Raw genomic sequence first — 15,588 nt, 5'->3', positions numbered from 1 at the left:
AAAGAGAGGAGGGAGGCAGGCAGGCAGGGAGGAAAGAGAGGAGGGAGGCGGGCAGGGAGGAAAGAGAGGAGGGAGGCAGGCAGGGAGGAAAGAGAGGAGGGAGGCAGGCAGGGAGGAAAGAGAGGAGGGAGGCAAGCAGGGAGGAAAGAGAGGAGGGAGGTTTGAAACTGGATTAAAAGATTCAAAATTTAGCAAATAATCTTAATGGGTTTTCAAACTTGTACAAAATTCAGATTTATGAATTAAGCAAACAATACGCTGTGGCCCAGTGTTTGAGTGCTTTAAGTGAAATAAACAAAAGCACTTTATTAAAATAATTGTTATTGTCATTATATACTGTATATATATATATATATATATATATATATATATATATATATATATATATATATATATATATATATATATATATATATATCGTATAAAGGGGGGTGCAACTCAATATTAGGAAGGTGTCCTTAATATACTGTGTACTGAACCAAAATATAGACGACTGACTTGACTGCATCAAATTACCCAACTAAATTCTGGTGAAATAGTATTGTCCTCTCCACTCTCTTGTATTAGCGCCACGTGCTCTATTCTAGTTAGCATGTGTAACTCAGTTGTGTAACTCAGTAAAATCATTGGAATTGTCATATGTTTCGTTTATATTTTTGTTCAGTATATACAGTATATATATATATATATACAATTGAAGTCGGAAGTTTACATCCATTTAGGTTGGAGTCATTAAAAGTCGTTTTTCAACCACTACACAAATTTCTTGTTCATAAACTATAGTTGTGGCATGTCGGTTAGGACATCTACTTTGCGCATGACACAATCATTTTTTACAATTGTTTACAGATGATTTAATTTATAATTCACTGTATCACAATAACAGTGGGTCAGAAGTTTACATACACCAAGTTGACTGTGCCTTCAAATAGCTTGGAAAATTCCAGAAAATGCTGTCAATGCTTTAGAAGCTTCTGATAAACGAATTGACATCATTTGAGCCAATTGGATGTGTACCTGTAGATGTATTTCAAGGCATAACTTCAAACTCAGAACACCTACTCATTCAAGGGGTTTTCTTTATTTTTACTATTTTCTATATTGTAGAATAATAGTGAGACGTCAAAACTGTGAATTGTGTATATGTGTGTGTATATATATATATATATATATATATATATATATATATATATATATATATATATATATATATATATACGTATATACAGTATATATATAGTGCAGAGGTAATAACTCTAACAATATCTCATCATGACCATACCTGGGAACACTATGGACCAAGGAGGACCACAATAAACACCATAGCCATTACTGTGGGTGAATGATAGATTGTTGTCAATAAATAAATAATTCACAAAAACAAAGGATGCAAGGAGTAAACATTGCATTATACAAGGATATAAACCAATGCATCCCCTGAGACTGGAGGTCAAGGAGACATATACTGTCTGTTTGACAGTGTACAACAGCTCAGGGGAGGAGGACAGAGTTGTCCAAGAGAGAGTTTGACCCCGTGACCTACTGGCCTTGAATACTAAAAGCTGCAGGCTGCAGAGAGATGGAGAGGCTTACTGGACCTCTCACCCAGCTAACTGCTACACCTCCCTCCCAGACCTCTGTGACTCACATCCTCCATTACTCTCTCCATCCTTCCATCTCTCACTCAAATGGATTTATTTGCATGATATTGCATCAGTTCCATCGTCAACACTGACTGTCATTTTCCCCTGTTTTCTCTATCTTCTCTCTCCCGCTCTCGCTCTCTCTATCTTTGTAAATCCATTTCCTCTTTATCCATAGACCATTTTCACTCTACCCTTTCTCTCTTCTTCATTTATCTCCTCCTCCCTTTCCGCCTTGTCCCCTCTCTCCCCATGACATCAGTGTCATATGTTTGCTGGTCTGGTCTGTGTGTCCGCCTGCCTGCCTGCCTGCCTGCCGTGCCCCACCGGCGGCCAGTGAGGAGCCCTCTCTCTCTCTCTCTCTCTCTCTCTCTCTCTCTCTCTCTCTCTCTCTCTCTCTCTCTCTCTCTCTCTCTCTCTCTCTCTCTCTCTCTCTCTCTCTCTCTCTCTCTCTCTCTCTCTCTCTCTCTCTCTCTATGTGCCTGTTTTCTCACACAGAGACAGGGTGTAGGGGGGGATGGGGAGAAGGGGGTTATTGTGGGGGCGATTATCCGCCACGTTTGCCACAATTTCCCACCGGGCACTACTTGCACTTGCCCCGGCCTTCCGGCCAATCGCTGTCACTCTTTATCACGCTGCTTCACAGAAATTGGGCAGGGCATGGGCTGTCTGGTTTTATTACACAGAATATGAAGACTGTCTGAGTAGTGTGACTCAGATACTGTCTGAGGTATAGAACACGACCCTCATTACCCCGGCGCCCCTGCAGACAAACAAGCACTTAACTTACTCTCATTGTTGATGTACTCAGTCCAGTTTACGGAGCTAGTGATGTTGAAATCGGTTCCGTTGAAATCGGTTCCATTTAAGTCTGGAGTTCCCAGAGTTCTGTTCAGGCGGTCGTCGGGGGTCGTGTCATTGGCGAGGTTGCGGATACACTTCTGCCTCAGGTTGCCCATGAAGAGCTGCAGGCCAATCAGGGCGAAGACGCTGAGACAGAAAACGGTGAGGATCATGACGTCGGAGAGCTTCTTGACCGACTGGATCAGAGCGCCCACGATGGTCTTTAGTCCTGTAAGGGAGGGACCACGCACAGTCCTGGTTACCAGCTCCAACTGATTAATAGAACAGATACATAATATGGTATAGAAATGTAGTATAGAAATGCTAAGGTATGTAGAAATGCTTCAGCCCCCAATGATAGCTAGCAAGCAGCATAGGAGATCCATATGTCAAGTTTCTGTATGACATTCATACAGGAGCTGGTTGAGGATCGTGGATCTCTCCAGAGATGGTGTTGTTGGTGTTAAGATCACCCAGTTCTTAACACACTTAGATAAACCCCTGGCAAACTGTCTACACAGAAAGTCTAATTTTGGTTGACAATCAAAATCTCTTTTTGAATAGACTCAGATCACTACAGATATCGTATCATATCATTACGTAGTAATCTGTACAGCAATGTAATAATGACATAATAGACAAATTGCGATCATTCAGTTTGATAGGGACTAAGTGTGTTGGGGTTTTAGTGATGCTAAGCAGATGCTAAACTACAGGTTTTCTACAGACTGTTTTGCTAGCACAGACCGGAATATGTTCCAGGATTCTTCCGATGGCATTGAGGAGTAAACAACTTCAGTCATTGGCTTCATCAATAAGTGCATTGATGATGTCGTCCCCATAATGACTGTACGTACATACCCCAACCAGAAGCCATGGATTACAGGCAACATCCGCACTGAGCTAAAGGGTAGAGCTGCTGCATTCAAGGAGCGGGACTCTATCCTGGAAGCTTAAAAGAAATCCAGCTATGCCCTCCGACTAACCATCAAACAGGCAAAGCGTCAATATAGGACTAAGATCGAATCGTACTAAACTGGCTCCGATGCACGTCGGATGTGTCAGGGCTTGCAAACTATTACAGACTACAAAGGGAAGTACAGCCGAGAGCTGCCCAGTGACACCATCCTACCAGACGAGCTAAATTACTTCTATACTCACTTGAGGCAAGTAACACTGAAACATGCATGAGAGCATCGGCTATTCTGGACGACTCTGTGATCATGCTGTGATTGCAACTCCCCTCCAAGTCTCCGACCACTACCTTGTATCCTTTTCCCTCTCGCTCTCATCCAACACTTCCCACACTGCCCCTACTCGGATGGTATCGCGCCGTCCCAACCTTCGCTCTCTCTCCCCCGCTACTCTCTCCTCTTCCATCCTATCATCTCTTCCCTCTGCTCAAACCTTCTCCAACCTATCTCCTGATTCTGCCTCCTCAACCCTCCTCTCCTCCCTTTCTGCATCCTTTGACTCTCTATGTCCCCTATCTTCCAGGCCGGCTCGGTCCTCCCCTCCCGCTCCGTGGCTCGACGACTCATTGCGAGCTCACAGAACAGGGCTCCGGGCAGCCGAGCGGAAATGGAGGAAAACTTGCCTCCCTGCGGACCTGGCATCCTTTCGCTCCCTCCTCTCTACATTTTCCTCCTCTGTCTCTGCTGCTAAAGCCACTTTCTACCACTCTAAATTCCAAGCATCTGCCTCTAACCCTAGGAAGCTCTTTGCCACCTTCTCCTCCCTCCTGAATCCTCCTCCCCCTCCCCCCTCCTCCCTCTCTGCAGATGACTTCGTCAACCATTTTGAAAAGAAGGTCGACGACATCCGATCCTCGTTTGCTAAGTCAAACGACACCGCTGGTTCTGCTCACACTGCCCTACCCGGTGCTCTGACCTCTTTCTCCCTCTCTCTCCAGATGAAATCTCGCGTCTTGTGACGGCCGGCCGCCCAACAACCTGCCCGCTCGACCCTATCCCCTCCTCTCTTCTCCAGACCATTTCCGGAGACCTTCTCCCTTACCTCACCTCGCTCATCAACTCATCCCTGACCGCTGGCTACGTCCCTTCCGTCTTCAAGAGAGCGAGAGTTGCACCCCTTCTGAAAAAACCTACACTCGATCCCTCCGATGTCAACAACTACAGACCAGTATCCCTTCTTTCTTTTCTCTCCAAAACTCTTGAACGTGCCGTCCTTGGCCAGCTCTCCCGCTATCTCTCTCAGAATGACCTGCTTGATCCAAATCAGTCAGGTTTCAAGACTAGTCATTCAACTGAGACTGCTCTTCTCTGTATCACGGAGGCGCTCCGCACCGCTAAAGCTATCTCTCTCTCCTCTGCTCTCATCCTTCTAGACCTATCGGCTGCCTTCGATACTGTGAACCATCAGATCCTCCTCTCCACCCTCTCCGAGTTGGGCATCTCCGGCGCGGCCCACGCTTGGATTGCGTCCTACCTGACAGGTCGCTCCTACCAGGTGGCGTGGCGAGAATCTGTCTCCTCACCACTCGCTCTCACCACTGGTGTCCCCAGGGCTCTGTTCTAGGCCCTCTCCTATTCTCGCTATACACCAAGTCACTTGGCTCTGTCATAACCTCACATGGTCTCTCCTATCATTGCTATGCAGACGACACACAATTAATCTTCTCCTTTCCTCCTTCTGATGACCAGGTGGTGAATCGCATCTCTGCATGTCTGGCAGACATATCAGTGTGGATGACGGATCACCACCTCAAGCTGAACCTCGGCAAGACGGAGCTGCTCTTCCTCCCGGGAAGGACTGCCCGTTCCATGATCTCGCCATCACGGTTGACAACTCCATTGTGTCCTCCTCCCAGAGCGCTAAGAACCTTGGCGTGATCCTGGACAACACCCTGTCGTTCTCAACTAACATCAAGGCGGTAGCCCGTTCCTGTAGGTTCATGCTCTACAACATCCGCAGAGTACGACCCTGCCTCACACAGGAAGCGGCGCAGGTCCTAATCCAGGCACTTGTCATCTCCCGTCTGGATTACTGCAACTCGCTGTTGGCTGGGCTCCCTGCCTGTGCCATTAAACCCCTACAACTCATCCAGAACGCCGCAGCCCGTCTGGTGTTCAACCTTCCCAAGTTCTCTCACGTCACCCCGCTCCTCCGCTCTCTCCACTGGCTTCCAGTTGAAGCTCGCATCCGCTACAAGACCATGGTGCTTGCCTACGGAGCTGTGAGGGGAACGGCACCTCAGTACCTCCAGGCTCTGATCAGTCCCTACACCCAAACAAGGGCACTGCGTTCATCCACCTCTGGCCTGCTCGCCTCCCTACCACTGAGGAAGTACAGTTCCCGCTCAGCCCAGTCAAAACTGTTCGCTGCTCTGGCTCCCCAGTGGTGGAACACACTCCCTCACGACGCCAGGACAGCGGAGTCAATCACCACCTTCCGGAGACACCTGAAACCCCACCTCTTTAAGGAATACCTAGGATAGGATAAAGTAATCCCCCCTTAAAAGATTTAGATGCACTATTGTAAAGTGGCTGTTCCACTGGATGTCATAAGGTGAATGCACCAATTTGTAAGTCGCTCTGGATAAGAGCGTCTGCTAAATGACTTAAATGTAAATGTAAATGCTCTCCGCAGCTGATGTGAGTAAGACCTTTAAACAGGTCAACATTCACAAGGCCGCAGGGCCAGACGGATTAGCAGGATGTGTACTCTGGGCATGCGCTGACCAACTGGCAAGTGTCTTCACTAACATTTTCAACCTCTCCCTGTCCAAGCCTGTAATACCCACATGTTTCAAGCAGACCACCATAGTCACTGTGCCCAAGAACACTAAGGTAACCTGACCCGCTGATGTAGGTTGAGGTTAGAGACCCCCACTAATCATGGGTCCAATGATGTGATTGGTTCATCCATGAAACAGAGAGATTAAAACTTTGTGAGAGTGTGTGTCATGGCATTGCCTAGCATCACTCTAGTACATCCCTATTCAACAACCACCATACACAGTGAACAAGACATACATGCAACATAGAACAAGGACAGAGGGGGAACCCTAGACACAAATGCTCACCACACAAATTGGCTTTTGCAATGTCTCATGCATAAAAAGACAAACAAATCATAAATATTATACCTAATTTCCCCAAAGGGCAAGATAACAAAGAAAGAGAATTACAGGAAGAAAGTGAAAGTAACATCATGATTGAGGCTAAATGTGTGGAATCTTTTCCATCTCGATGGAGTGGGCCCGGATTCCTGCTTTACTGGCCTTTGGAAAGGGAGCGTGACAGAGGCAACAACGCTAAGCTAAGCTAAACGTGAGATGAGCAGTTACCGTGTCTCAGATGGAGTGAATTAGCCATTAGCTGTTAGCTTATAGCCTTGTTGCTAGCATTTAAGTGTTTAACCTTTAACCTCTGACCTGGGCTCTCTCACCTGGGATGACTGATATAGTTTTGAGGGCTCGGAGAACCCTGAAGGTTCTGAGGGCCGAGACATTACCCAGGTCCACAAACTCTGTCACATATCTGTAAGGGAAGGCAGCAGGGGGAGGTTTGGGGGAGGGAGGAGGGAGGAGGAGCGAGGGAAGGAAGGAAGGGGGAAGTCACACACACAGGACACACACCATGACAACACAAGGGGGTTGGGGGTTGGGGGGGGTCGACAAATGTCACAAACAAAAGACATCTTGGCTGACGGGTGTGAGAGCAGGCATAGGTTCTTACCTGGGATGACCGAGATAGTTTTCAAAGCTCGCAAAACTCTGAAAGTGCGCAGAGCTGAAACATTGCCTAGGTTTACAAACTCTGTTACATACCTGCAGGATTAAATGCACAGTTAAAAATCAGCGTTGTACGCTGACATACTTGCAAATGCACACACACACACACACACACACACACACACACACACACACACACACACACACACACACACACACACACACACACACACACACACACACACACACACACACACACACACACACACATACAGACGCAGGTACACACATACGCGCATATGAATACACGTCAAGCACACACTTTCACAGTGGAATTAATTAGATCAAATACACTACACCATAAACAGGAATACGTTAGATATCATATATACAGTATATACGTTTTTGAGAAAGATTACTTGAAAAATACAATTTTATTTAGTAAATGTAGTTAATGGTTTCTTTTCATTGTGAAGAGAGATTCAAATGGAATTAATTGATGACTATTTGTTAATGTAAAAATAGAAATGTAATGAATTATGGCTGCATCATTAGATTTGGGGTGGGGTCGCGAGAACAAAATAAACAGGGTCCCCAGAAATGTAATGAATTATGGCTGCATCATTAGATTTGGGGTGGGGTCGCGAGAACAAAATAAACAGGGTCCCCAGAAATGTAATGAATTATGGCTGCATCATTAGATTTGGGGTGGGGTCGCGAGAACAAAATAAACAGGGTCCCCAGAAATGTCATGAATTATGGCTGCATCATTAGATTTGGGGTGGGGTCGCGAGAACAAAATAAACAGGGTCCCCAGAAGTTCTGGCAAAAAAAAAAATGGGGTCTCCACTGAAAAAGTTTGAATACCACTGGTCTAGAGTGTTGAGTGTAGAGCACTGCTCTGACCTCATAACTCTAACCTCTGTGTCCTGACAGACCTCTGTGGCCTGACAGACCTCTGTGGCCTGACAGACCTCCGTGTCCACACTTTTCAAACCAGTCCTTCAAGTTACATGGCAGAATCAGAATATCCACAGAGTGTAGAAACATTAAGGACACCTGCACTTTCCATGACATAGACTGACCAGGTGAATCCAGGTGAAAGCTAGGATCCCTTATTGATGTCACTTATTAAATCCACTCCAATCAGTGTAGATGAAGGGGAGGAGACAGGTTATTGAAAGATGTTTAAGCCTCGAAACTATTGAGACATAAATTGTGTATTTGTGCCATTCAGGGGGTGAATGGGCAAGACAAAAGATTTTGAATGGGGTGTGGTAGTAGGGGCCAGGCACACCGGTTTGTGTCAAGAACTGCAATGCTGCTGGGTTTTTCACACTAGTCATGGGCCAGCATTTTGAACGTGGGGTGGGGGTGTGGGGGGGAGCATCTGAAGGTGTTCCTAATGTTTGGTAAAGTCAGTGTATATTGATATTTGGATTAGTGACATGAGTAGTAGTTTTGTAGTGAAGTGTTATATTAATTATACTTAAAAAAGGAGAAATACAAACATCATCCTATACTCAAACATGCTTGTTGTTGATATAGTCAGCAATGCTAGATAATATCCTATTCTATTGACCCTAGCTGGAAATATGTCATCCATACAGTTGAAGTCGTAAGTTTACATGCACCTTAGCCAAATACATTTAAACTCAGTTTTTCACAATTCCTGACATTTAAACCTTGTAAACATTCCCTGTCCTAGGTCAGTTAGGATGACCACTTATTTTAAGAATTGGAAATGTCAGAATAATAGTAGAGTAAATGATTTATTTCAGCTTTTATTACTTTCATCGCATTCCCAGAGGGTCAAAAGTTTACATACACTCAATTATTATTTGGTAGCATTGCCTTTAAATTGTTTAACTTGGGTCAAACGTTTTGGGTAGCCTTCCACAAGCTTCCCACAATAAGTTGGGTGAATTCATGCCCATTCCTCCTGACAGAGCTGGTGTAACTGAGTCAGGTTTGTAGGCCTCCTTGCTTGCACACGCTTTTTCAGTTCTGCCCACACATTTTCTATAGGACTGAGGTCAGGACCTGATGGCCACTCCAATACCTTGATTTTGTTGTCCTTATACCATTTTGCCACAACTTTGGAAGTATGCTTGGGGTCATTGTCCATTTGGAAGACCCATTTGCAACCAAGCTTTAACTGATGTCTTGAGATGTTGCTTCAATATATGCACATAATTGTCCTCCCTCATGATGCCATCTATTTTGTGAAGTGCACCAGTCCCTCCTGCAGAAAAGCACCCCCACAACATGATGCTGCCACCCCCGTGCTTCATGGTTGGGATGGTGTTCTTCGGCTTGCAAGCCTCCCCTTTTTCCTCCAAACATAACAATGGTCATTCTGGCCAAACAGTTCTATTTTTGTTTCATCAGACCAGAGGACATTCTCCAAAAAGTATAATCTTTGTCCCCATGTGCAGTTGCAAACCATAGTCTGGATTTTTTTATGGCGGTTTTGGAGCAGTGGCTTCTTCCTTGCTGAGGGGCCTTTCAGGTTATGTCGATATATGACTCGTTTTACTGTGGATATAAATACTTTTGTACTTGTTTCCTCCAGCATCTTCACACGGTCCTTTGCTGTTGTTCTGGGGTTGATTTGCACTTTTTGCACCAAAGTACGTTCATCTCTGGGAGACAGAACGCGTCTCCTTCCTGAGTGGTATGACAGCTGTGTGGTCCCATGGTGTTTATACTTGCGTAATACTGTTTGTACAGATGAACATGGTACCTTCAGGCGTTTGTAAATTGCTCCCAAGGATGAACGAGACTTGTGGAGGTTTACAATTGTTTTTCTGAGGTCTTGGCTAATTTCTTTTGATTTTCCCATGATGTCAAGCAAAGAGGCCCTGAGCTAGAAGGTAGGCCTTGAAATACATCCAATTGACTGAAATTATGTCAATTAGCCTATCAGAAGCTTCTAAACTCATGACAGCATTTTCTGGAATTTTCCAAGCTGTTTAAAGGCACAGTCAACTTAGTGTATATAAACTTCTGACCCACTGGAATTGTGGTACAGTGAATTATAAGTGAAATAATCTGTATAATCTTGTTGGAAAAATTACTTGTGTCGTGCACAAAGTAGATGTCCTAACCGACTTGCCAAAACTATAGTTTGTTAACAAGATATTTGTGGAGTGGTTGAAAAACAAGTTTTAATAACTCTAACCTAAGTGTTTGTAAACTTCCGACTTCAACTGTACATCTGTGGTAATACTTACGCCATGGAGATTACCATGAAGTCCAACCAGTTCCATGGATCCCTGAGGAAGGTGAACTTCCCCACACAGAACCCCCTCGCCAAGATTTTAATGAGAGACTCGAATGTGTAAATTCCTGTGAATGTGTACCTGATCAAACCAAGACAGAGAGGCATTATGATGGTTGCTATGGAAGTCAACAACAACAGCCCTATTCAATCAAAATCTTATAACTGTTTTCCGGCGAGACCAAAACAACACTATTTCTCCTGTGCCAGTGTAGGCTCTGTTCCCATTTTGATGGCAAGAAAACAATTGTCAGTCTTATGCTAGTGTGGATATCAGTGGAGGCTGTTGAGGAGAGAATGGCTCATATTAATGGCTGGAACGGTGCGAATGGAATTGCATCAAACCTTGTGTTTGATGTATTTGATACAATTCCACTTATTCCTCTTCATTTCTCCCCAATTAAGGTGCCACCAACCTCCTGTGGTGGATACTAGAGCGTAGCCAATGTTTGAATTGTCATGCTAATTCATTTCTTATGGTTTCTCACAGTAGAAATGTCTGAGAAACGCAAATACGCATTCTCACACTGGAAACAGAATTGTATCTTGTGTCTTACAAAGGAAGCTCTAAAAACGGGTGTCAATTGAATAGTGTAACAGCCAATAATAAGCAACCTATAGGAATTAAATCTAGAATATACGTAAGTTACTTACTCAACATTCTTGGCCCAGTCCGGGGGGTTGCTCAGAGTCATAAAAGCACAGTTGGTCAGAATGGTGAACATGATCAACATGCTGAACATCGTACAGAGACACAAGTCAAGGAAAGAACCCAACATGTTCAAAGACACATGTAAAGCAATGTCACATCAAGGCTAACTATTAATGAGGACTAGGCCCCGAGTGTTCTGTGACCATAGGCCATAGGCTATCCGTTTTGTCACCAAAACCCGATATACTATCCACCACTGCAACCTGTATGCTCTCGTTGGCTGGCCCTCGCTTCATATTCGTCGCCAAACCTCCTGGCTCCAGGTCATCTATAAGTCTTTGCTAGGTAAAGCTCCGCCTTATCTCAGCTCACTGGTCACCATAGCAGCACCCACCTGTAGAGCGCGCTACAGCAGGTATATTTCACTGGTCACCCCCAAAGCCAATTTCTCCTTCGGCCACCTTTCTTTCCAGTTCTCTGCTGCCATTTATTTGGAGAGGAATGGAGAGGACTGGAACGTACTGCAAAAATTACTGAAGCTGGAGACTCACATCTCCCTCACTAGCTTTAAGCACCAGCTGTCAGAGCAGCTCACATATCACTGCACCTGTACATAGCACATCTGTAAATATACCATACAACTACCTCATCCCCATACTGTTATTTATTTTTTATTTTTTGCTCCTTTGCACCCCAGTATCTCTACTTGCACACTCATCTTCTGCACATGTATCACTACAGTGTTTTAATTGCTATATTGTAATTATTTAGCCACTCACTATGGCCTATTCATTGCCTTACCTGCCTTATCCTACCTCATTTGCACACACTGTATATAGACTTTTTCTATTGTATTATTGACTGTATGTTTATTACTCCATGTGTAACTCTGTGTTGTTGTTTGTGTCGCACTGCTTTGCTTTATCTTGGCCAGGTCGCAGTTGTAAATGAGAACTTGTTCTCAACTAGCCTACCTGGTTAAGTAAAGGTGAAATATGTATTTTTTAAATAAAAAATTACCCGGAAAAACTCCATGCCCTATACAGCCTAGAAATATCGACCCAGAGTTTTTCTTAGTCAGGTCACATGGTCACAAACTACTCAGGGACCCCCCTACCATAACATATTTTCAAAGTCAACATACAATTTAGTCACATTACTCTCACGTATTTGCTCTATATGACACCAAACTATATCAAACCAAACCTTGATATAGATGTGAAAGGATATGAGTGTACTAAAACTGCAATTGCTATTCTCCGTAGAGGATTGAAGGGGCTTAGGATGTAACAGGCAGGAGTGGCGTTGAAACGGAATATTGCCTTGCCACGATTTAATACTATAAATGTCTGAAAGAGACCGAGAGACAGAGAGAGAGAGAGAGAGAGAGAGAGAGAGAGAGAGAGAGAGAGAGAGAGAGAGGAAGAGTTGAGTTGCCCAAATGACATGCAGTAATATGTAGTACATCTTCAACTGACTATGGAACTAAGACTACAAGAAGTGACTGTGGCTGTGAAACACACCCATCCCAGCTGTACACACCACCACAGCACCAAGGCAAGGCCAAGACATTGTCCTCCAGTGTTGATGGTGTGCTGAGGCTGTCCTGTGGCCCTGTTACTATTGGTGTTGATCCTTCTGTCTGGCACACTCAAACCCCAGAGGACAGGAGAGCAGCCAGGCAGTCCCTCTCTCTCTCACAGATGGACTCATGATATGTGTGTGTGTGTGTGTGTGTGTGTGTGTGTGTGTGTGTGTGTGTGTGTGTGTGTGTGTGTGTGTGTGTGTGTGTGTGTGTGTGTGTGTGTGTGTGTGTGTGTGTGTGTGTGTGTGTGTGTGTGTGTGTGTGTGTGTGTGTGTGTGTGTGTGTGTGTGTGTGTGTGTGTGTGTGTGTGTGTGTGTGTGTGTGTGTTTCCGTCTATGTGGGTGTGTATGTGTGTGTCTGATCATGGCAGTGTGAAAGTGTTAGGTAGGCTCTGTAAACAGCCGTCCTACAGAAGGGGCTTCTACAGTACATTGTGTCTTGATGATTACATGAAAGGCTCAGCTGGGGCCACAGTTTCGCACAGTTCCTGTCACTTGTGCATTGGCTGCTAGTTAGGCTTGGCACCATCTGAGGAGGACGCTAGAGTGTTGGCTGCTAGTTAGCCTTGGCACCATCTGAGGAGGACCCTAGAGTGTTGGCTGCTAGTTAGCCTTGGCACCATGTAGAGGACCCTAGAGTGTGGCTGCTAGTTAGCCTTGGCACCATGTAAGGAGGACCCTAGAGTGTGGCTGCTAGTTAGCCTTGGCACCATGTAAGGAGGGCCCTAGAGTGTTGGCTGCTAGTTAGCCTTGGCACCATGTAAGGAGGGCCCTAGAGTGTTGGCTGCTAGTTAGCCTTGGCACCATGTAAGGAGGACCCTAGAGTGTTGGCTGCTAGTTAGCCTTGGCACCATGTAAGGAGGACCCTAGAGTGTGGCTGCTAGTTAGCCTTGGCACCATGTAAGGAGGACCCTAGAGTGTGGCTGCTAGTTAGCCTTGGCATCATGTAAGGAGGACACAACATGGCACATGAAGGCAGCATAAGGACATGGCACCATGTAAGGAGGACCCTAGAGTGTGGCTGCTAGTTAGCCTTGGCACCATGTAAGGAGGACCCTAGAGTGTGGCTGCTAGTTAGCCTTGGCACCATGTAAGGAGGACCCTAGAGTGTGGCTGCTAGTTAGCCTTGGCACCATGTAAGGAGGACCCTAGAGTGTGGCTGCTAGTTAGCCTTGGCACCATGTAAGGAGGACCCTAGAGTGTGGCTGCTAGTTAGCCTTGGCACCATGTAAGGAGGACACAACATGGCACATGAAGGCAGCATAAGGACATGCCACCATGTTTCCACTTTGGAGCACAGTATGCTAGCTTTGTTTAAAATTCAGAACATTCTGTGAACTCCTATGTGTCATTATTGGCCAGCAGGGGCTAATGTGATTGCCATTGAGTCTTGCAATGTCTTGTGAATGTATCATAATGCTTTTGAATAGAAAAATAGACCAAACCTTAAAGGTTGTGGGTGGGGTTTAGCCTGAGTCCCATATGACATGAAATAGGAGTTGGCAAGACAGCACAAACAGATCTGGAATTTAGGCTAGGTGTGGGTGTGACCAGTACCTTCTGGTTGGAGTAAAAGGGGTCCAGGTCCTCCAGAGGGGTGGAGACAAAGCCTTGGGGGATGTCCCCGTAGATGAAGGGGAGAGACTTCCCTGCCTCCATGTCGCTGTTGGGCTTGGGCTCGTTGTCGTCATTGCTGTCGCTACAGCGGTCAACGCGGGGTTTCCGGGCCTCCTCCTCGGCAATGCGCCTTTCGATGGCGGCAAGCGAGTCGGGACAGAAGCGGCAGAAGCTGTCAGGTCCGGGCGGTACAAGCAGCTGTGCCATCTTGTCATGGTGCTCCTTCACAGGGAAGCTTGGGGCTCCGCCAGGGCATGGGGCTGGGGAGAGAGGGAGGGAGGGAGATCAGGAAGGCCCAGCTACAACATTTAGCCTACAGCACATGTTGTGCATGACAAGTGGCCTGGGATACAGCCAATACTCTACTGTATGTTTAGACAAATACTCTCCCCTCCCCCTAAGATTAACGTCAAATACATACAACTGAAACATGAATGGCAATATAATCTTAATTTCCCATGACTTCTGTTGTAAATTACTGTACTGTAGCACCATGTTCAGATATACCATTACATCATCATACACAGGGAGCTGGTTTATTTCTCTCTCTGATGGACGATGAAAGAGACTTAGTGTAGCATCATTAATCCTAGTATATTTCCTCTTAAAGACATCAACGTGGTAAGAGCATTACAGGGTAATGTGCACGCAGCTCATGCATGTAGATATATCTACTGTTGAGAGTGAAACCCTGGATGACTGTCAACCAGACACACACACACACACACACACACACACAGTGAAAAGGAAGGGAGACATTAGAGAGGGTTCGCACAGTTCCTCTGCCCGCATTGAACTCTGGGTAGTCTTTCTTTCGAGATGCCCAGGGGGTCATATGCGGGGACAAGGGCAAGGCGAGAGGGCTGAGGCTGGTGACAGCCGAAGAGGGACCTGAACTGATGCAGAGGGACACAGACAGCCTTGGCCGAGGCCAACCAAACTGGACATCAGAGGCCTGTTTCAGCCGAATAAAAAATTATATTTGTATGAGAAGGGAAGTGGTCACCAAGTTAAATGAGATGTAGCTGACCACAGAGATTTTTAAAGCTTATTAAAATGTAATTCTATGTAGGTGACTTTCAATATGTCCCCAGGGTTGTCACTGGGGTTGATTTAAACACAGCCAACTGCTGTGGATAGATCACACGCATTGTGGATACATCTGTGATGGAAATAAACACTCATTTTCTCTCTCACCATGGCCTGATTCTCCATCAACATCAATCAACGCCCACACACACCTTCCTCTCCGACATTTATCTTTTTTGTC

General features: G+C 45.5%; 1 protein-coding gene across 3 annotated transcripts in view; it reads right to left on the bottom strand.

The window, feature by feature from the left end:
• The window catches only part of LOC118396087 (sodium channel protein type 2 subunit alpha-like), a 40,223-nt gene that overhangs the window by 22,446 nt on the left and 2,189 nt on the right, over positions 1-15,588 (bottom strand). The window contains exons 2-7 of one of the 3 annotated variants that reach the window (XM_052488658.1): positions 14,259-14,578; positions 12,349-12,466; positions 11,120-11,210; positions 10,419-10,547; positions 7,187-7,278; positions 2,434-2,715 (exon numbers count right to left, since the gene is read on the bottom strand). In XM_052488658.1, the coding sequence (XP_052344618.1) occupies positions 2,434-2,715; positions 7,187-7,278; positions 10,419-10,547; positions 11,120-11,210; positions 12,349-12,466; positions 14,259-14,525 (979 nt within the window). In that variant the 5' untranslated portion in view covers positions 14,526-14,578. Of the gene's footprint in view, positions 1-2,433; positions 2,716-6,896; positions 6,989-7,186; positions 7,279-10,418; positions 10,548-11,119; positions 11,211-12,348; positions 12,467-14,258; positions 14,579-15,588 lie in introns of those variants that run through there. The other 2 variants (XM_052488657.1, XM_052488659.1) reach the window with 2 other exon arrangements.

The sequence above is a fragment of the Oncorhynchus keta genome, chromosome 30, assembly GCF_023373465.1.
Source record: "Oncorhynchus keta strain PuntledgeMale-10-30-2019 chromosome 30, Oket_V2, whole genome shotgun sequence".
Taxonomy (NCBI): Eukaryota; Metazoa; Chordata; class Actinopteri; order Salmoniformes; family Salmonidae; genus Oncorhynchus; species Oncorhynchus keta.
The sequence above is the reverse complement of the archived record's forward strand: the minus strand, read 5'-3'. Positions and strand labels throughout refer to the sequence as shown.